The 22,398-nt window shown below is 38.0% G+C and overlaps 3 protein-coding genes and 1 non-coding gene across 4 annotated transcripts; 2 read left to right on the top strand and 2 right to left on the bottom strand.

The window, feature by feature from the left end:
* Positions 1–3,604: 3,604 nt before the first annotated feature.
* On the bottom strand, positions 3,605–5,181 carry LOC112007382 (heterogeneous nuclear ribonucleoprotein 1). The gene has a single exon (XM_065760773.1). The coding sequence runs from the start codon at positions 4,978–4,980 to the stop codon at positions 4,072–4,074; it is 909 nt and encodes a 302-aa protein (XP_065616845.1). The 5' UTR covers positions 4,981–5,181; the 3' UTR covers positions 3,605–4,071.
* A 1,985-nt stretch (positions 5,182–7,166) lies between these two features.
* On the bottom strand, positions 7,167–7,251 carry TRNAM-CAU (transfer RNA methionine (anticodon CAU)). Its single transcript is given in 2 exon segments — positions 7,167–7,202; positions 7,214–7,251. It is a non-coding gene; the product is annotated as a tRNA-Met (tRNA).
* Positions 7,252–7,540: 289 nt separating this feature from the next.
* Positions 7,541–8,180, top strand: LOC136062093 (heterogeneous nuclear ribonucleoprotein 1-like). Its single transcript, XM_065760760.1, has 2 exons — positions 7,541–7,762; positions 8,061–8,180. Exons 1-2 carry the CDS (start codon positions 7,541–7,543, stop codon positions 8,178–8,180), a joined length of 342 nt encoding a protein of 113 aa, XP_065616832.1.
* Positions 8,181–19,758: 11,578 nt separating this feature from the next.
* Positions 19,759–22,229, top strand: LOC112007389 (eisosome protein SEG2). Its single transcript, XM_024039732.2, has 4 exons — positions 19,759–20,115; positions 20,623–20,717; positions 20,867–21,887; positions 21,968–22,229. The coding sequence occupies exons 1-4, from the start codon at positions 20,026–20,028 to the stop codon at positions 22,046–22,048; spliced, it is 1,287 nt and encodes a 428-aa protein (XP_023895500.2). The 5' UTR covers positions 19,759–20,025; the 3' UTR covers positions 22,049–22,229.
* Positions 22,230–22,398: the final 169 nt, after the last annotated feature.

Here is a 22,398-nt window from a genome sequence, read left to right as displayed (position 1 = left end):
AGGCATAGTTTGTGCACAAGCCGGCCCAAGTTGAGTTACAGTTGGACCGGTCTCAACTCCTTACTCAGAAACATTCGAGCCCGTCACCGTAGAAGGCAGCCCAGTCCAACGCACAACACAAAAAAAAGGTCCCTACATATATATATATATATATATATATATAAAAAAAAAAATTGTTTTGAAACCCCTCAATACAAATTTGCACAACCTCACTGTGTCCATGAACCTGATCTTTTTTTTCTTTTTTTTTAAGCCCATCTTAAACTTCGAAAATAAGAAGTCCAACAGAAAATTTTAGTCTTTAATCTCAAAAATAAAAAGCCCATAAATCAAATTTTGAAAAATCATAAATAAAAAAAAGGGCCAAATAAAACCTAAGAATTTGCAGCTATCTAGCCTCTAAAATCTCTCACTATCCTTCTTCACTCTCCAAACCCAAAGGAAAAAGGTTGCTTTTGCTTCACACACACACAAAATCTGCCGCTGTGTAGCCTCCATGATCTGCCGCGCTTGATCTGGTTTTTTTAGCTCTCTATTTCTCACTTTCTTTCACTGTGAGAGTGTGTTTATAGTGTTTTAATATACTCTTTCACTGAATCTGTGTGAGTGAATCACCATGTGTGTGTGGAGTTATACTGTTATGGTCTTTTGATTTTTTTGTTTAAGTTTTGAATCTTTGAGACCGAGTGTGTGTGTTGGGGGGGGGAGGGAGGGGTGCTGTGGGGTTATAGTGTTCTTCTGATTTTTGTGGTTGACTGGTTGAGTTTTGAGGGTTCATTTGGTATATGTGTTTAAAAACTGAAAATTGTTGTTTAAAATTTTTTGTGAAAATACGTGTGGGTGAAAGAGTGTGTAGAAATACGTGAAATGTTGTTTAAAAACTGAAAATGGTTATTTGAAAACACAAACCAAATAGGCCCTGAGTCTCTGAGTGAGTCTGATCGCGTGTGTGGGTCTGTGGGGACTGGGGGGTTAATGGGTTATAGTTTTTTTTTTTTTTTAAAGCCATAGTGTTTTGAGTTTCTTTACTGGTACTGTAAGTGTTTGGATTGATTTGATATAAAGTTATGAGCTTGTCTTTTGCACTTTGACTATTTAACTAAATTTGTGGCTTATGGGTGGTTTTTTTATTTGGCTGAATGTGACTTTTTTCTTTTTTCTTTTTTTTTTTCGGAGAAAGATGCTGAACGTGATATGTGATGGTTGTTAGCTATGTGAGTAGTTCAATACATTAACACTAAAGGGAAATAAAAATATAAAACATTCAAATAAAGAATTGTATACTTATTAATTAAAGAATTACAAAAAAAATCACTTAACAACAACAATTAATATGTTATAGTGTATTAGAAAAAAATATGTCAAATAAACTTATAGTTTGTTTTTTATTCTTTTGCTAGTAGTATGGGAGATCAGTAGATGAATGAGTACATTGAAAAAAATATAGCTCATAAGATTGATAATGAATCTATCATGCAACGGTTTCAAAATATGAAGCGCCGTAGAAGACAATTGTAGAATTTCATGTTTTCTTTTTATATTAATATATTCAAGTCTCTTTTATTTTAGATTTTACATAATTTATGTTTCTTATTGACCCCCCTGGACAAAAATCCTGAAGTTGCCCATGTGACAAACCCACATTATACAGCATTAGGTGAGTACCTTAAAAGTTATCATGGCTTTGGAGTTGTGGTATGACTTTATGTTAGAATCTCTTTCCTTCTTCCTTTTGTGTGTGTATATGTGTTTGTTAAAAAAAAAAAAAAAAAGGGTGAGTACCTTTGAATCATATCCCCTCAATCGACCTGGGGAATAGTGGTTTGTTTGACTTCCCCACGTAGAGAACTTGTTATCAACCCCACGTAGAGAACTTGAATCAAAGGAGGTATGTACACAAAAAATCTCTCTTTCCATTAAATTTTCAATAACTTAATCTTTGCAGTACCTCCGATCAACCCACCGATTGATCACCATCTAATGCCTTGTTCACTTGTTATCCTTGGTATAATTCTCTCCCTTGAGAAATTTACCCCTACTGCTACTAGTGTCAATTGAAGAGGATCCTTCACATAAAACATGTGTTCATGAAAGCGAACCAATGTGTGAATACCCTAGCTTCCTTCTGAAGGACTTGGACTACTGATTTGTTTTGTTTTCCTCCCCCGACTGTATTAAGTCCTTTGTAGATTCGGATATTTCTCCAGACATTTGTATCTAGTTGTTCCTTCGGTTTAGCTAATATATTTCCCTATTTACCAAAAAAAGAACTTTGCGTATTTAAGGTCTGTGTATTTGGAAATTGCACATTCTTGGTAAGGTAACTGATGTCATTATCATCAGGCCATTCGATGTTTCTACTGTTACAACTAACAGCCCAGTCATGTGATTTATCTCATTACAAGACCGGAAGGCTTTGGGTTATTTCCTACCCAGAGATATAGGAGCTTCTTGGTTTAAAAGCAGCGATTCAACGAAAATAAAGAGTAGCAGACAGGAAGTCCTAAAGTACAGGTGATATAATTCCACATTTCAAGATGTTAGATTTTCAACTTTATGGAGGCTGCGGAGAATGTCCAAATTGACACTCACTGATCTTGTTCCCAACAAGAAGTTCGTAGAAGCCTTCTAGAAGGCATCAAATCCGCAAAGATATCGCCTTTTTGGCTTTTCTCATTATGTTTTTAAAAAGCTTTTCTCATGATGTTTTTAAAAAGCTTTATGTTATTTTTCGAACCCGATGGATGTTTTTCCGATTCTTATTTCCATTTCACAAGTACATGCCAAATCTTAATTCGAGAATCAAAGAAAATGCATTAGATAGATTCCTTAAAGCCAAGCAAACAGTATCAGATGATACACCTGCGGGCTGAATATACCACAAATGAATAATTCTTGAGAAACATCTAATTGCACACCCAATTTCACACCCAATTTCACAAGTTAATTTCACAATGGTAACTTGTGCGATTGTGAGTAATCGACATTGTCTACCCACTACTAACTTGTGAAACTCATCACTTTTTATTAACTACTTACAATTGTACAAAATTAGAGAGCTGTGAAATTGAGTGTGAAAATAACTATTTGTAATATTGTTAGAGCAAAAGAGAAGTGCTACGTCCACAATATTTTTACAATATTTTCACAACAAATCATAAGTAGCTAGTTTTTTTCCAAGTCAAAGCAAATTTCTTTTAAATTTAAAAGAAGCCTAGCCGTAACCTCTTCTTTCAGAGTCAAACGCAAATATATTGAAGTTTTACATATATTTAATAGAACTTGGAATAAAAATCAGTTGGAATCAAAGCCGTACATTAATTTAGAATGTAAAATTTTTGGAAATTATGAACATCTAAGATTAACGAGTTCTGTCAAAAAAAAAAAGAAGAAAAAAAAAAAAAAGCATAACGAGTTCAAAATATGTTGAACTCGCGAGAGCAGACCCAAATATAAAGCTCTACTAGCGTCTTATATTTAAAACTTAGTCGCAGAGTAATACATGAAAAATATTATCCATAAAAAATTTAAATAATAATACATGAAAAACTTCAATATAAGTCCCTCCTGTTGGGTATTCAATAGTAAAAAAGTAAAAAACTAGTGAAAGTAAAATAAAGAATAATATAATAATGAAGAGACAAAAAGAACAACATAGTTGATGCCCCAGTCACATATTTTAATAAGAAACCAAGAAATTGGAGAGGCATGGGCTGGGGACTGGTAATAGAAGCAAGGAACAGTAACACTTATTAAGGAAAAACAGAGAGAGGAAGGAAGCAAGGAACAGTCGTACATAGAGGATAGCACAGAAATAGGACCAGCTCATACCCACTATAGCAAAACTTCAAACCTTCCTTATATAAAGGTAATAGAACAAATAAAACTACTAATAGAAACTACCCATCACAATATACTAACAGAAATAAAGCAATCAAACCAGTTGCATACACCAGTGAGAAGAAAGTAATCGAAACAATCTCAATTCTGTTGCCGTCCTTGCTAATAGCAAGTACAACCTCCTGCATAACAGTTCCTTCGACGGAAAATCAAACCATTGGATCACTAATGTTAAGTCTGCCTGGACTGAGCAGCACCGTATCCACCACCATAACCCCCAGTGGCTTGGGAAGGGTCAGATCTCCATGCTGCATTGGAGTACCCCGAATTTCCATTTGTGTCGCCATAGCCACTTCCCATGTAGCTACCACCCATTCCATGTTGCTCTCCTCCACTAGCACCACCACCAGCATTGCTACCTGGGGCACTTCCAGCACGTCCCCCTGTAACCCCATACCCACCAGAATAAGAACCATCACTTCCACCATAACTACTATATCCGTAGCCTTGATTCCCATACCCAGAAGCTGCACTTGGGGATTGACCCCTTGGAGCAGAAACAGCACCAGCACCACCTGGAGCATTCCAGGCTGCAGTTCCATACCCAGCACTTCCACCATAGCCTGATGTGCCATACCCAGAAGGAGTTTGATTTGTCCAAGCATTTTTTACTGCACCTGGCCCCCCAGTTCCATAACCAGCATTAGGGGCATTTGGGTTTCCATATGCCCCCATGGGACCACCAAATCCAGTATTTGCAGTTCCATAACCACTAACACCATAACTGCCATAACCACCATAACCGACTCCACTATTAGCAGCTCCATAACCATAACCTGCTCCACCATAGCCAGAATATGGCGGGAAACCACCTGCAGCAGTTTGAGGCTGCATATATCTACTTCCATCTGTTCGACCATCAAACGTATTTGTATTTGCACCAGAGGCCCCATAACCTTGATAGCCCCCACTACGGCCCCCACCACCAGGATTTGCATCTTTGGGAAGGGCTCGTTTTACCTCGACTGATTTACCATTCAAGTCATGGAAGGTCTTATGAAGAACTCTATCAACTGCATCCTCAGTGTCAAATGTTATGAAACCAAAACCACGAGGCCGTTGAGTGTTCTGGTCATACATTATTACCACATCAGTTACTTGTCCATAACTTTCAAAATACTGACGAAACCCATCTTCTGCCAGGTTGGAAGGCAATCCTCCAACAAATATTTTTTTTGTCTTAAAATTTCCTCCCCCTCCGGAGGTTCTGCCAGCATTAAAATTTCCAGTTCTAGAGGAAGTTTGCTGTTCTTCCCTTGATAAAGCCCTTTTTGCCTCCACCTGTGTAGTTGAAATGAAATTTTAACGACTGAAGGGACATAACAAGTGTAAAAAGACATATACAAGCATGCTGTTCATGTATATATATACAATGATCTAGGAAAACAAAATTTACAATGTGGCCAACAAGTTTATTTTAACAATTGGATAATCCTTTCACGCAAGAACCAAAAAAGATCATTTTCATCTCTTCGTGGGTGCATTTTGCACACATTATTTAGAAAACTATTTAACCTATGCTACCTCTCCATAATATAAAGAAAAAAATGGCCATACAAGTAGCAGTAAGCTAACTTAAGGAAGATTTCGTTTCCTAGGCTCTGTAATCATGAAAAGTCTAATATGAATTGATTCTCTCTCTAAAGAAAAGATGAAATACCAATAGACCAATAAGAAAACAAAGGAAACAGAAAGAAGACAACAGGCATTATTTTGCTCATGCTCTCTCACAATACCAAAAAAACTTGTTCATGGTTATCCTTACTAATATGAAATGTGTTTCCTTAAACATTTTTTTTTCTTTCCTATCATGTGGAGGCAACATGGAAACAACGTTGACATTCCCATGCATAATATATTCATTAGCAATGATGAAGAAAACACGAGCCCATTTTAAAAAAAAAAAAAAAATTGCAAATGGCAAACTCCAAAAAGCAATCAAGTGACTGCAAAATATTATTGTCAAGTAAGAAATACCCATAAAGAAATAGTAGTACATCTGCAATAAATTAATACAAAAATACATAAAAGAAAACCCTTTTGAGAAATAAACAAAATCTCAAACACATGCAAAATAACACTAAAATAATTTTTATTAACTATTGAATCATTGAGGGATGAAAGACTATTCATGTTTGACCATGGATAAGGTGCTTGTCCTAAACAATTCAACAAAATGAAACCCAAATGAAGGAATGAAGAGGCAAAACATTTGTGAAAGTGACCATTACTAATGAAAAATAATTATTAACAGGGTAAACTGATAGAGAAAAACTAATAGAAGATGACAGAACCCTAAAATAAAAAACAATTACGAACAAGTATACACATAGCCAACAGAAATATGAAGATCTAATAAACAAATGAAGTTACATAATTGTAAGAGCAAGTCACATCCCTTTTACCCAAACATAAGTGAGCTTGTTATAAAGAATGTATTTTTATAATTTCTAAACCAGACAAAAGGAAACCAAACAGAGGAAAAAGAAAGACCCCCCCCCCCCTCCCCGCAGCCCAGTAACCAAGAGTAATGATAATGAAATCAAAATATATTACTACAGTGACCGAACCCGATATAATGAAGGGTCTGTCTAAGGGCATACATTAATTTATGCCAATAAAGAACATTCACAATTAGTTTATGGGTTTGGTTAATAGATGACCTTACCGCATTTGTTAATGGAATATTTTAATGCCCCTTTAATTAGAAAAATAAAAATTTGTTAAAATTTAGTTACTTTAAAATTTAAAAAAAAAAAAAGGAAAAAAGAAAAAAGAAAAAGAAAAAGAAAAAGAAAACGAAGACCAGTTATATTTTACAGTTTACTCATGATGGATGCCCTTACCCTAATTATTATGTAAAAGTTAATAACCATTTAATTTAATGCAAATGTTGAGTAACTTAAATGTTAAAAAGGCCTTAAAAGGAAGATGCAATAAGCGAATAAGAACTTTTTCAACTAGTTATATATTATGGGTTCTGTTAATGGAACATTTTAATGCCCCTTTAATTGGAAAAAAAAAAAAACTGTTAAAAAGTTACTTTTTTTTTTTCTTTTAAAAATTATTTAAAAATATTCCATAAACCTTTAAGAGGGCATCCGTTAACTTTTCACATATATTATTTATTATTCAAGAAAAAAAAAAAAACAGTTTTAGTTTACTCAACTTCTTACAGGTCTTGAAAAAAAAAATCTAAAGAACTTTTTTCCCATATAATTTATTGAGGAGAAAAAAACCAGTTAATAAGGTTAAAAAAATTAAGTTGGGGTGAGAGAGGCTCGAACTCTCGACCTCAGGATAACTCAGAAGCTATGAGACCTACGCGCTAGCCAACTGCGCCACCACCCCCGTTGTTGCCTTACGTTGTTTAATATCTAAATAACCTTAGAATTTAGAAATACTAAATTACTTCCATAGTGTCTACTGTCTAGCCCGAGCCCAAGTCGGCGTCGTTTCAAAACAAAACCCTAACCCAGTAATCGCTTCTCTTCCCTCCTCGAGTCCACTCAGGCTCTCTCTCTCTCTCTCTCGGTGTCTGTCATATTAACAAAAGCACACAGAAAACCAAAAACAGAGAGTTTTTCCATTTTGAGCCTCTCTAGAGAGAACACACAGAAAAGAGAGGCAGAAAAAAGATATGGATTCAGACGAAGGAAAGCTATTCATAGGAGGCATAGCATGGGACACCAGCGAAGAAACCTTGACTGAGTACTTCACCCAGTACGGTCAGGTCACCCAAGCCGTTATCATGCGCGAGAAACCCACTGGTCGCCCTCGTGGCTTTGGCTTTGTTGTCTTCTCTGACCCTTCTGTTCTTGACCGTGTCCTCCAGGATAGGCACACCATCGATGGCCGCACCGTTAGTCCCTTTCCTCCCTCTATTTGCATTCACTTTCTTGTTTCAATTTTTGGTTTTCAGTTGTTTTTTTGTACTGGGTTTTGGTTTTTTTTTGGTTGGGTTGGCCTTAAGTTTTGATTTTGAGTTGTTTTGGTTTCTGGGTTTTGCTTTTTTTTGTTGGTTGGCTTTAAATTTTTATTTTGAGTTGTTTTGGTTTCGGGTTTTGGTTTTTTTTTTTTTTTTTTGGGTTGTCAAGTCCAATGGCTTATTATCTTTGAATTGCTTTGTTGATTCTGTTGAATTGTTGTGATATTATTAGGGTTCTGCCTATATTCATCTGTTTGTGCCTGTGGACATTGGTTTTGCCCTTTGCGGTTCCTTAAGTATGCTGCAAATCATGAAAATAACAGGGTTTAGGACAATTTTACCAGTTTTATGATAGGAAATCTGCAAAGGTTTAGCATTACCAAGTAGTGGAGCCAAACTAGTTACAAGTTGTTTCCTAGTTATCTTGGCCTTGCAAGAAACTTGTATACATTCTTGTAATCCATAGCATCTCATCATTGAGGAAACAACTCTAACTTTTCTCTCTCTAGTTCTCTTTCTCAATTCTCCCTTCTTCTTCTTGGAGGGTGATACCTCAAATTAAGTTTATTTCATCCATTCCTTTTCATTTCCCCTAGAAACCAGTTTGATCCATGACATGGTCTGTTGAATAATTAACTTCACTCCCACGCTAACATTTTTGGAATTATTTTTACAACCCTATAACGTGTGGTTAAGTGTTTCATTATAGGGTTTTACTAACGTATGCCGTTAGGGCATACATTAGTAAACCATTTTAAGAAGCTTTTTATGGGAAAATGAAAACTAACTTTTTAGACAGCTTTTTAAATTTCTCATAAAATGTTACCTAAAATAATTAATTAATGTATGCCCTTAGACAGACCCNCGAGGGGAAGCCAGAGAGAGCCACGAACCCCAGAGTCCTAAACTCCGGCGACCCACCGCCACTCGCGTTGACCCACGAAGACCACGACCCACCGCCACTCGACGTCGACCCACGACCCAGACCCACCGATCTTCGACCTAGACCCAGACCTTCGACCGTCGACCGTCGACCCAGACCAAACCGATCGCACCACCGAGACCGATCCACCCAGACCGATCGCACCACCGAGATCGCATCACGCTCTTCGACGTCGCCTAGCGAACCCCGAGCTCCAGTCTCGTCGATCGCAGCACCGCGCCGATCACACCGCGCGCTCGATCTGGCCGCTCGATCTCGCCTCCGCTCATCTTGTCGTTTCCCATGACCGATCTCATTGCCCATGACCGATCTCTCCCTTCCATCCATTTTTTATCACTCTCCGTCCTTGCTCTCTCAGTTTGACCGAATGTGGATTGATCGAATGGATTGTTGTGATTTTTGTTTTTTGAAGTTATACGTTGAAATTTCTATTATAAAATTTGTTTGGAACAAGAAAATGGCAAAGAAAATGTGAGAAGTGTAGGAAAATAGCATTTTCAGTATACAACCAAACACATGAAAATATTTTCTAGAAATTTTTCATAATGCAACCAAACACTCAGAAAATATTTTCCTTTCCCGAAAATACCATTTCCGGAAATATCTATTTTCCGGAAAAATATTTTACGGCAAACAAACACAGCCTTTATGTTTGCTCAGTCTCTCTCTCTCTCTCTCTCTCTCTCTCTCTCTCTCTCTCTCTCTCTCTCTCTCTCTCTCTCTCTCTCTCTCTCTCTCATTTTCCGGAAGTAAATTGAAGGTAAAATGAGAATGGAAATGATTTTCCGTAAACAGAGGGTATTTTTGAAGGTCAACGGAAATGATTTTCCGTTTGACCAAATTTTCCTTTACACCCAAACAGCCTATTTTACGGAAAATGCTTTCCTGAAATTGTTTTCACCCAAAACAAACGGACCCAAAGTCACTAGAATCACTACCGTAAGATCCGTAGGTGAGTAAAATTCAACTAGTAAAAAATAGTTGTAAAGTTTAAACCATAGTTTTCCTAGAAAAAAAAAAAAAAAGTTTTAAACCATAGTTATCGTAATGTGTCAAGCATCGAACCATTAAAAAGACCAATATACCTTACATAACTAGAATATAACTACAAAAGGACATAACTTTTGTAGTTGTAGTTGTAGACTGAGGTTAAAAACAGCGGACATTAGACACACACAACCAATGTGGGATAACATATCCCTTTTTTTTTTTTTTTTCGAGTAAACAATAATACTGTAGGGGCCCGTTATGCAGCCCAAACCCAAGACGTGTGGGATCTTGGCCCAATGAACTTAGCACAATAAATTTATAGAGAGTGGGTCAAAGAACTTGACCCTAATGAACTTAACAGCGGCTAGTATGAGTTTAGATGATGATCAAGCAAAAACAAAGCAATGTAGGATTAAATAAAATTCCTATCCGAGAAGACAAGTCTTGGTCTTAATTAATCAAACTGCCTACAAGTGCAAATGTCATTGCCATAGTAATCTTTTCTTTTCTTTTTTCTCCCCTCTTTCCTTCAGAGGTCTCTTATATTATATACCTCATTCCCAGTGAATCCTACCCCTTCATTTGTCACTTGCCCAAGCTACCACTTGAGTGTCTGTCCCATCAGACACCTCTTCTGGCTTTTTGTGAGTTGCAGTAGCCAAGGAAACACTGTTCAGAGGTCTTCTCCACATAAATGCGGCCAAGAAAGTAGCTGCAGTGCATTGAATGCGGAGGTAGCAACTTTTCCTCAGATATTTTTGGGCTCCTTTTCCTTTTGTGTGGTCGTGAGACACGCTTCTAACACTGGAGCTTCTGTGAAGATTATTTTCATCGTTGGAATGCATATCCAAGCTATATTTGTCATGGCTGAGGAGGAATTCCTCCTCGGACCGCCTTTTATTCCTTTCTTGTTCATGAGATTCTAAACTGAAATTCCTCATAACTAATTTTCCCTCCTAGGCCATGCCAAAGTTCTCAGACTAGGCCTAAGGCCCAATATATAATTTTGGGCCTTTTACCCTACAAATACTTATTAGAACACACACAAAAATAGTAATATTACTATTTTAAACTGGGTTTATAATACATCAAATAACCAGAGTACAACTACAAAAAGGCCTAACATTTGTAGTTGTAAATTGATGTTATAAACAGCGGATACTAAACACACATAACCAATGTAGGATAAACATCCTTTTTTTTTTTTTTAGTAAATAGTAATACTTATTAGAACACAAAAAAAGAAGAAGTAATGTTAGTGTTTTGAACCGGGTTTATAGTATATTACATAACTAGAGTACAACTACAAAATGACTTAACCTTTATAATTGTAGATTGGGGTTATAAACAACGGACACTAGATATACACAATTTACGTGAAATAAACATCCTTATAATACATTACTATTTTCATATGTGTTCTAATAAGTATTGTGGGGCCCGTGGGCCTGATAACCACAGCCCACCGCATAGTAGGCCCAAGGCCAACGCCGAGGAGGACTGACTAGCCAAGGCTAAGTCAGACAAAACTTCTTTTGTAACCCACGCCGAGAAGCTGTTCGTCCTCGGCATTCTAAGGATAACTTTTGGGAGGGGACAAGCCCAGAGCAAGCTGTCACATTCGCACTTAATGCATTCACCTAACCCCTCTGGTCGCATTAATGGGGATATAACCCCTTGGCAGGGCAACGTTGATCAGAGTGAACCACTTAAGTACTGATAAGGCCTCTGATGGGACGGACGGCCAGAAGAAAGGCAAATGGATGATCAACAGATGGAATAAGGAGATAGGCAGATGAAAACTATATAAGAAAAGCAAGCAAAGTAAAAAGGGGGGGGGGAAAAAAAGAGAGAAGAAAAGGGTCTCCTCGGCCACGGGCCGAGGAGCATCCCCCAATTTGTAAAGAAACTCTTAGTATTTTTTATAAAGAAGGTTCATGCATGGGGATCGACGGCCAACATCTAAACCTTTAACCCACTTTCTATAAATTTATTGTTTGGGCTTGTTGGGCTGAAAACCCATCCAAACTCAGGGTCAATCCAAACTGAGTCCCTACAATTGGCGCCGTCTGTGGGGAGGATTAGGGTGCTGGCCGGCGCACCAGGCGAGTGTTCTAAGTATTCGTTTTACAGTAGGTTGAAAAAAAAAAAAAAAAAAAAGCAAAAAAAAAAATATGGAAGATTTGACAGCAAAAAAAGAAAAAAAAAAAGAAAGATCTTGATATTATTATTTCATAAATAGAAAGAGTACATATTACAATCAGAGGCTCAGGTAGGCGTGTTTTACAACTGTTCCTACCAGCTAGTTCTACAATCAGAGGCCCAGGTGGACCCGCCCTAAAACTAGCCAGAGAGAAGTGTCAACCCGTGCTTTTATTGGCATCAAGAGAATGGGAGAGTTTGACAAGAGGCGGAGAAGGGGAAGGGCAATCAAGTTCCCAGGCCACCAACAACTCCCTTCTCGGCCAGGCGGAGCTAGAACAAAGAGAGGAGCAGATGCATGGGCTCCGGGATACCTTCCCCCATGATGTTCCCTCAATTCTCTCCGATCCTCATGAGTGTTGGCCGTTGGAGACGGCAACACTCGAGCACCGCCCATGAGGTGAGTTCGCACATCTTCCTCATCGGGGGTGTACTCCGAGGAAAGATGTTAGGTTCTCTAACAACACCCTTCTAGGACACCTCGAAGGGCGCTATTGGGGTTACGCCTAGACTCTGCCGCACCGAAAGCCCAGTGGGGGCTGCGGCCATACCGATTTTTGTCAATCCCGGTAACAATTCCGGCGGGGTTGTTAAAAAGGGCTTGGGAAGTTGAAAGAAAGTGTTTTGTTCTGTTTGTGTTGAGAGGTCCATGGGTTGTGGAGAAACCATCTCCTCACTTTATATAGGGGATGGGGGTTGGTGAGAGTTAATTCATGCAGAGTTCGAAAAGAGAATTATCAGCTGGGCTAATAATGAAGCTGCCAATTTCCAAGGAGGCCGTAGACCGTTGGACTCGTGTTAATTCATGAGGACATTAATGAAGGCGCGTTTCGCGCACCGAGGCGTCTAGTGCGGAACACGAACAGACTAAGGGCGCTTCATAAATGAAAAAGATGGGGTCTCGAACTGGAGGCGAGATCAATGCCACGTGTAAAGATCATAATCTGACCCAAAGAGGAATCATCTCCAGTAAAGTGGTCTGAGGACAAACCTCCGCTTACAGAAAAATAGAAGTGGTAGACAGAACCAAGGTATTGCATGGTCCTCGGACCCAAACCTATGGTAAAACTATACACACCATTATACCTGGGTACTAGACAGAACCAAGGTATTGCATGGTTCTCGGACCCAAACCTAGGGGAAACTAGCTACTTATAGAAAAATAGAAGTACTGGGCATAACCAGGGTATTGCATGGTCCTCGGACTCAAACCCATGGAGAAAATAACTATCTGAGGAAAAACCAAAGCGTTACTTAGAGTCAAGTTATAATACGATCTTTAGATTTATATTTGAAGGATAACATATGGTTTCATGAGGCTAACTCCAGAATAGAATACGAATATTGAGCAGAGTGCAATAGTAAAGCGAATAAAAGAGAACATCATTAGATGGAAGCAAAGTATTAAGTATTCAGTTCAAACGGAAAGTGTACAACCCCCTTTACAACGCCACAGAGGCAAGAAACAAAATGAGATAAAAGAGAAAATAAACAAATTTATCCTATGTCGTATACTAGTCTCCTCAATTCAGTAGGCAAATTAAGCCAAGAAGTAAATCAAAAGGCTTTGGCCAAGGCCTAAGGGCTTGGTTTCGAAAGGTCCGCTGGAGGACTTGCTACGTCTTGTGGTATTCCCTGACCCGCGGTTACAACTTCCCCCAACGCTCTCTGGGGCTCAACCTCCTCGGATGGTTGATCAGTTAACGGTGCATCCTCGGTGGTCTTATCGTAACTCTCAACCGCTGGTAATGAGGATCCCTCCTCGGAAGCAGCTGGTGCAACCTCGCGAATGGCAATAGGGTAATATACCCTGTCCTCCCTTCTAAGATCAGATGAAGCATCAACCCCTGCTTGGTTGAGGGTTTCATGCCAAGTCTGAGAACAGTAATGCCTGCACACTGCAGGAACTTGAGCCCGAAGGGTGGCTTCAGTCTTAGCCACCCCATCTGCGAAAGCATCCTCCTCTACCTTTTCCACAGAGCGCTCAGCGTATATTTTCGCAAATACCGCCTCGTCTTTGGCTCTCACAGCCTCGTCCCTGGCATACTCGGCAACACCTTTTTCATGGATTGCCTTGGTCAAATTTTCCTTTATATAGGTAACGTTCTCCTTGACAGTTTGTAATTGACCCTCAACATCTTGCAAGCGATTAGCTTGATCCTCAGCTTGCTTCCTGGCCACGGCTTGGTCAGAGACAGCAGTATCCCTGGCCTTCGTCATTTCTGTCAGATCATCGGTCGCCTTTTTTAGGTCGGCCTCAGATCTCTCAAGAGTATTGGCAGCCTCCAAGAACTTGTCACGCTCTTGCGCTAAGGTATTGCTATGGTCATCGACCTCCTCGCCTAACCTGAAAAGGGCCTGGATAGCCTGCCAATAAAAACAAGTAACTCCGTAAAGAGAAAGAAAGGTACTAAGTGACGAACTTTGAATAAAGTGAATAGGTGCCAAAGGACCCACCATTCCTAGATACTTCTTAAGGTCGAGGACAACCTCTACCCCACTCATTTTCTCTAACTCGGCCATGTCAGTGGGAAGAAGAAGAGATTTCTCCACGGCCTCGGCTACGAGAGCCCCCTCAGATCCTTGAGACTCCCGCATCGAAGCGTTATCCATCAGGGGCTGATCATGGAGCATGGCAGCGGGCAGCCAGGCTTGAGCCTCGGACTGCTGGCTGGCCTTCTTACTCTTTCGTTGATCACAGAGCTTCAGTTGCTTCGGAGGCCTGCGAAACCTACCCTCCTCAGGTGGGGAACGGGATTTGCTCCCATCCATTAGCTCCTTACCCTTGGAAAGTCTTTTCCTTTTCGGGTCATGAGACTCGGTAGGAGGGTCTGTTACTGCGGGAGCAGAAGACGATCTAGTTTACACAGTTAAAATCCGGGGCGGAGGTGCTGGAGGCTGGGGCTGCGACTCCTCTGGTACACCCTTCTTTGAACCGCCCTCGAGTAAGTCAAGAAGATTGGTTTGGGGCTGTCTTTTTAAACCCATCTCGGCTTGAGTACCAACTCTTCGGGACTGGAGATTGGTTTCGGACAAATGAGGGTCTCCTAGATCACCAGAGGGATCCTCGGACTGATCAGCTAGGTCAAACACACTATATTCGTCCTCGGAGGAACTCAGTTCAACCACCTCCCTTGCCTTCTTAGATAATCCGGCCTCGGCCACCGTTACTTGCTGAGATGAAGAGGGAACTGATAGCGGAATGCCTTCAGGTATATAAGATCCCTCAGTAAATGCAAAACCGTCCTCCACCACGGTAATCTGTGTAAGCCGAGGATCACGAGCTCTAATTACATGCTTCGGGACTGGGAATGATTTCTGAGCCGGGTCGCACCCAAGGATTCGATGAGCAGCTCTGACCTGGTTATCAGTTTCGTTCAGGAAAAGGTCCGACCTAAGAACAGTTTCCAAGTCCGCTTTGTTAACAAGGTGGAAATGACGTGCAAAGGCGTGTGGATCTGCGAAAAGAAGAATGAAACTCCTATGGTTACTCAACCAAATCGAATATGCAGCCATAAAACTTGAAAATACTGAAACCTAAATTGTCTCCTACTTCGGATATCCTACCTGGCTCCCCCTCTACTGTTGGGCAATGAAAGCTGTTGTGCCACTCTCCCGACACTATAAGAAAATCTTGAGTCAACCCCCTGTTGGAATCAGGAAGACACTGGATGAGACGAACCCTGTCGTCCCTTGTCTTCATATAATACGTCTTACCCCTCAGGTGATGAAGGTTATAGCACCAGTTCACATCGTGGTGAGTTAGTCTCAGCCCCATTTTCTCATTAAGATATCTACACACCCTAATATCCTAAACACATTCGCGGCACACTGGGTAGGAGACAGGCGGAAATGCCTAAGATAATTGAGGGTTACCGGCCTCATAGGGATTCTCATCCCTCCTTCTAAAAAAGCGAATATTGGGATCACAACTTCACCGTCTCTCCTCTTAAGGTACCACTCCCCTTCTTCACAGTACTTCAAACTCATATTATTGGGTATTCCATAGTCGATGATGAATTTGTTCATCATCTCGTCGGACTCAACCAACTTCTTAAACTTACCCATTCCCCAAAGATGACTAAAAGTTCTAAAAGAAGAAAAGGAAGAGTAAAATCAAGGAAATTTGGGGTCGCTAGAAAAAGAAGACTTACAGAAGTATGACGATACTCTTCAGATAGTGTACAAGTCGAACCAGATTCAGATCATACGCGTCAATAATTGTAAGCGCGAAAATGATGAAACCAGGCGGTTCAAACAGGTACTTATACTCCCCCTTAGGTTCCCCAAATGTAACCGCTTGCTCATAAAAGTAAAAGATCATGCCGTTGAAAGTGGGAAATGTGGTGCCGCCAAAATTTAATGTGGGCACCCAGTAAGTCTTGAAACGCTAAAAACGCGCATCGGGCAGTCAAAACGCCGCCAGCATCAACACAAACCGAAGTGGGGCGACTCGTCTAGAGGGCTCGCAGATATCAAAACCCTCCTCCCCGTCCGAGGGAACGTGAAGCAGGGTTTTGAGGGGCTATTGTGGGGCCCGTGGGCCTGATAACCACAGCCCACCGCATAGTAGGCCCAAGGCCAACGCCGAGGAGGACTGACCAGCCAAGGCTAAGTCAGACAAAGCTTCTTTTGTAACCCACGTCGAGAAGCTGTTCGTCCTCAGCATTCTAAGGATAACTTTTGGGAGGGGACAAGCCCAGAGCAAGCTGTCACATTCACACTTAATGCATTCACCTAACCCCTCTGGCCGCATTAATGGGGATATAACCCCTTGGCAGGGCAACGTTGATCAGAGTGAACCACTTGAATACTGATAAGGCCTCTGATGGGACGGACGACCAGAAGAAAGGCAAATGGATGATCAACAGATGGAATAAGGAGATAGGTAGATGAAAACTATATAAGAAAAGTAAGCAAAGTAAAAAGGGGGGGGGGAAAGAGAGAAGAAAAGGGTCTCCTCAGCCACGGGCCGAGGAGCATCCCCCCATTTGTAAAGAAACTTTTAGTATTTTTTATAAAGAAGGTTCATGCATGGGGATCGACGGCCAGCATCTAGACCTTTAACCCACTCTCTATAAATTTATTGTTTGGGCTTGTTGGGCTGAAAACCTATCCAAACTCAGGGTCAATCCAAACTGAGTCCCTACAAGTATTATTGTTAACTAAAAAAAAAAACCAATATACTAGCTTATTGGTTTAACCGATGGGATATTAGTTTAATTGTGAAATGACAATTACTAATTAATTTACAAAAATAAATTAATTTTAAAACATAAATTTTAAAAAAAAAATCTAAAATTTAAAACTAAAAACTAAAACTTATCAATTACTCAATTACCAACCAGTCACAGTGGTCTTACTTAGCACATAAATAACCCTTAAAAAAGTACACAATTAGAAAAAGCTTTTAAGAAATTCATAAACCACCAAAAAAAAAAAATGTTAATAGCTATATAACTCAATTGATTGACACTTTTTTTTTTTGTATTTCCCTTCTCTCCTAATTATTGAGTAATAAAAAAACTAAAAGCCACAACAAAAATATAAAATTATAATTAATCTCAAGGTTTTCTTTTAAAGTTACTACTATTGCATCATGAAAAGTATTAGGCTATTACTGTGCAATTTTGCATGACGTCAAAAGTATTTGACTAGTAGAAAAACCTTGGAAAACATTAGATTACTATTGTGCATTCTGCTATACAAAAGAATCATTATAAAATAATTATTATAAAAAAAGAAAAAGAAAGGAAAGAAGAAAAGTTTAATTAATTCTTGATAGATTACTACATAGAGCTCACTTCTTATAGAGCTCTAGGGGAATAGTGAATCAAATCCTCTATTTATAGAAGGCCCGGAGAAGTTTGAATTCAAAATTGAAATTGTAGGAAAATTATTTGTTAAGTCTAATGTGTGCACCTCATGATTATTTTTTAAATCTAATCTAGAAGAATTATGACACATTTTTAGTTCAAATTAATTCCTCATGGAACTAATCAAATTTTTTTTGTCCATAATCACATGTAATTAGACTCCACCATGTGGATGCATCTTTAGCCATTAAAATGTGATTTTGCTATATCTTTTAATTCGATGGTCTGATTGAGCTCATGACATATTATTTTGATCATTGACAAATTGTGATTTTTTGTTTTGTTTTGTTTTTGTTTTTGTTTTTGTTTTGGATATGTGCACAAGAGATACAAATCCCCCTAAGAGGTGGTTGATTAGTAAGTATTCATTTAATTGGTCTACCATAAAACCAAATGTTTTCATAATGGACATTGTGAATCAATCTTCAATATTTTTTTTTAATATAATTTCTTCAATATCTTGTTTATTCAACAATACCCAATATATCTTTTAATATAATTTTTTTTTTTTTTTTGTTATCGTCTTGGTTTCAAAAAAAAAAATAAAATTTTTTTTTTTGTTATAAAAAATAAAATAAAATATGGACATTGTGAATCAATCTTCAATATTTCTAAGCATAAACATGTACATATAGATTGGTTTTCCTTTCTCAAATTTAATAATAAAAAAAAAATTTGTAATATTCAACCCTTACAAAATTTTCTGATATGAACTTTGTGTTTCCATCTATGTTATAAAGAAATTACTTTTTTTTTTTTTAAATAACAAAATGTTAACATGACATGTTTAAAAGCTAATATGGCTCGAAATAAATATAATGATAAATAGACAAAAGTGTCACATTGATATCTCATAAATTCTGTTAGGACAAATTATAACTTTTTAAATGTAGGGAAATATACTTAAATTTAAATTAAATTTTTAGGGATGAAAATTTTATTTTAGACATAATTTTAATATCCTCAAAATTTCTTAATTTTTTATTTTCTGCATATATTTTTTGGGATCGATTTCTAATCTATTATTGAATATATTTATTTTATTATTCTTCTATTTTTAATTTATATTTTTAAAATTGTTTAACAAAAATATTGAATATATTTTAAATCTTAATCTCAAAGTCGAAATTTATCATACCAATATTGTACTATTTTTTAGGGAGGTATTATTTTGGGTTGTTTTAAGAAATTGGATTTTTTTAATAATCCAATAATATTTTTTATTTTTAAAGATAAAATTCAATAATTATAATTATGTGAGATGGTGCATCCAAATTACAAGACACCAATAAACTAACCGAAAAACCTATAATTTGAGACTATATTTAAAAAAACCAATGAAACAATTAAAAAAGACGCATGTGATACAATTTTGTGTTTTTTTTTTTTCTTCATTTTTTGATAAGGACAATTTTGTGTTTTTAGCCAAGATAAAGAGTGGGATTCGAACATGGAAAGTTCGAACACAACCTTTGTCTAATAAAATCTGATCAAAAGATCGTTAAAGAAAAAGAAGAAGAAGCAAATAGTAAAATCTTTTAATATCTAATCTGAAAAACTGTCACTTAAATTCTCTTTCCAAGAAAAGAAATTCCTATTGTATGTATTATTGGTACTTGAAAAAGAACTTTACTTTTTTGGTATACAAAATAGACGTTATAGAGTTGATGGAACCAATCACCCTTTAAATACAAAAATCAGTCATCATTAACAAAGTGGACCCCTATAAATGACGCAATGGTTGAGATCAAAAAGCCTATTCACACACACACACACAAACGTTGTTTCTGTGAACAACACGTTAGAGTTATGTTTGTTTTTTTGGGCAAAAGAAAACACAAAAAGATTTACAGGCTGTGAAATAGATTGAGTCAATCAACGAATCCTAAGTCCCAACGGTCACTTCCTCTTTTTCACTAAAATAAGAATTTTTTTTAAAGAAAATTACAAAACAAACTCTCCAACTAGAAGTAGAAGAAGGAAGAGCCCCTATTACAGAACCGCTCTCTCTACACTTCAAATTTTTCTTTGACGCTCTCCTTTTCTCTTTTTAGTAAACAATGAAAACCCATTAAAGCAAATCTTTCTCTGGGTAGAACTCAGAAAAACCCATTTGGCAAATCTCTGAGATTTTTCTTCTAGAGGGAGAGAAATTTTTTTGGTTTTTTTTTTTTGTTGTTGTCAAAATGGGTTGTTTTCTTGGTTGTTTTGGTTCTTCCAAAGATGGGAAAAGAAGGAAGCAGAGACGCAGCAAGGTTCAACCTCGTGATCAACCAGTAAGTACTGTCTTCAAGATTTGTTTTTGCGATGATGTGTTTTAGTGTTTTGTTTTTTCTTAACCCTTTGTTTGACATAAAGAAAGAAAAGATATCAAGATTGAATTTTGTTTTTTTTGTTTTTGTTTTTGGTTTCTAAAAAAGGTCAAATAGTCACGTTAATAAAGTTACAGACTTGAATCTTTACGCCCAGTTTCTTCAAGATGTAATATTTTTGGCTTTCTTTTTAGTTTCCTAGCTTTTCTCAGCAACCAAACAGAGCTTAAGTACTGTTTTCAAGCTTTGAAAGCTTTTTTTGTTTCTTTTTATTTGGTTTCTAAAAAGGGCATATAGTCAAGTTCATAAAGTTGCATACCTGTATCTTGACCCAAAGTTTATTGAAGATTCAAGATTTTGGTTTTTATTTTTTGGCCCCCTAAGTTTGCTCAGCAGTCAAACAGAACTTTAGTTGATTATTGTTTTTAGAGAACTTTTAAAACTGAATTTGAATTCTGAAAATTGTTGCAGAGAACTGCAAGTTGCACGCCTGCGCAATCTGCTGTTCATTCTACTCAAGACGGGGACTCCCAAACACCCATCGACATCACGAATTCACAAGTCCAGTGAGTTATCAAATTCCTTAGCTTTTTTGGGATTCAATGCTTTCCTAATTTTTGGTTTTTGAGAGCAAAAGAAAAATTTGTTTTATTTATAAGCTTATTGTTATATTTTTTTTCTTCGTTTTTTGATTTTTGATATGATTTGAGTGTAGGGATGAGCCTGAGAGAGAGTCCAGCTTTAGAAGCAGAAGGAAAGTAACATTCAACTCTAATGTGGAAACCTATGAACATGTTTTGTGTGAGGAAGTTAAGAATGTTGTACCAGAGACTGAAGGCAGTGGGAAGAAGGGGCAGGAGGAAAATATAGCAAAATCAAGTCAAACAAAGTCTTCTTCAGAAGAAAATTCAATCACTTCAAGCTTGGTATCTTATCCTCCGAATCATAGATACCAGAATTGCAGGGACAGTGACGATGAGTTTGAAGAATTAGATTATGAGGAGAGTGATCTTGATGATGACGATGATGATGATGACGATGACGATGATGGGGTACTTGAGGTGAATGAAATTTATGAGGATGATGATGATGGAACTGTTGAGTCCAGGAGAAGAATTCCTGTTGTTCCTGTGGTTACCGAGGTGGTTGATGATTGTCCAATAAGATGTGATGAAGGGGAGGTTAAGCCATATGTGTACAACCTGAACGTTCGAGATAGGAGTGCTTATGTTCATCCTGTGCTAAACCCTGTCGAAAATCTTACGCAATGGAAAGCTGTTAAAGCTAAAGGGGCATCACCATTGAGGCCTCAGAAAGAGAATTTTGTTTCGAATCAAGAATCTGAGGTTTCATTCAGTTTTAAGTCAAAAACTAATCAATCCAAGAAGTCAAGCCAGGAAGTAGCAGTTGATGCTAGCCTTTCCAACTGGTTGGAATCATCTGAGGCAACTCCCATCAATAAGTCTGGCACCATTACACCTGAGATAAGCATGTCACAACGATCAACCTCATCAAGGAGCCCAGAAGATAGACCTATTTTGGGAGCATTAACTGTTGAAGAACTCAAACAGTTTTCAACTACTTCTTCACCAAGGAGGTCACCAAGTCCAAGCCCCGATGACATGCCTATAATAGGGACTGTTGGGACCTACTGGAGCCACACAGGCTCTACCAAGAATTCTGGCTCAGCCTCTTCCTACAAAGGAATCCCAAATACAACCAGCAAGTACAGAGAGGTATATGTGAAGTAAAACTAGTGAGAGTTTTGTTTTAGGGGATGGAGTAGTATTCTGATTAAGTTTTTGTGGGTGTGCAGGATAAGAGAGTGAATTGGCACTCTACTCCATTTGAGGCAAGGTTGGAGAGAGCTTTGAAAAGTGGTTCTGCTGAGGCTTAAACTACTCATACTCCTGGTGTATGTTAGACAAGCTTGTGAGTGATTTGGTGTTGGATTGTTGTTTTATGTTCTCAGCATCTATATTTTTTAATTCTTTTGTAAAATTCAATTTGGTTGTTTGTGACATCTGCTTGCCTGTTGTAATTTCATGATTTAATATAATTGAATTTATTCTTTTTAATTGTATCCATAATTCTTTTTGCAATGCTGATTTATGATTTTATGAAGATCAGTTTGGTTTTTATATATTCCGGAAGACATTCCCTTCAGCTCCCTGGATTTCAATTTTAAACCAGGGAAAGTCCACATTCTGTTTCTTGATTTACAGCTACCAAAACTTTGCCTCTCTC

This window comes from Quercus suber, unplaced genomic scaffold, assembly GCF_002906115.3.
Source record: "Quercus suber isolate HL8 unplaced genomic scaffold, Cork oak 2.0 scaffold_381, whole genome shotgun sequence".
NCBI lineage: Eukaryota > Viridiplantae > Streptophyta > Magnoliopsida > Fagales > Fagaceae > Quercus > Quercus suber.
Note: the sequence above shows the minus strand (reverse complement) of the source record. Positions and strands in the feature narration are given on the sequence as shown.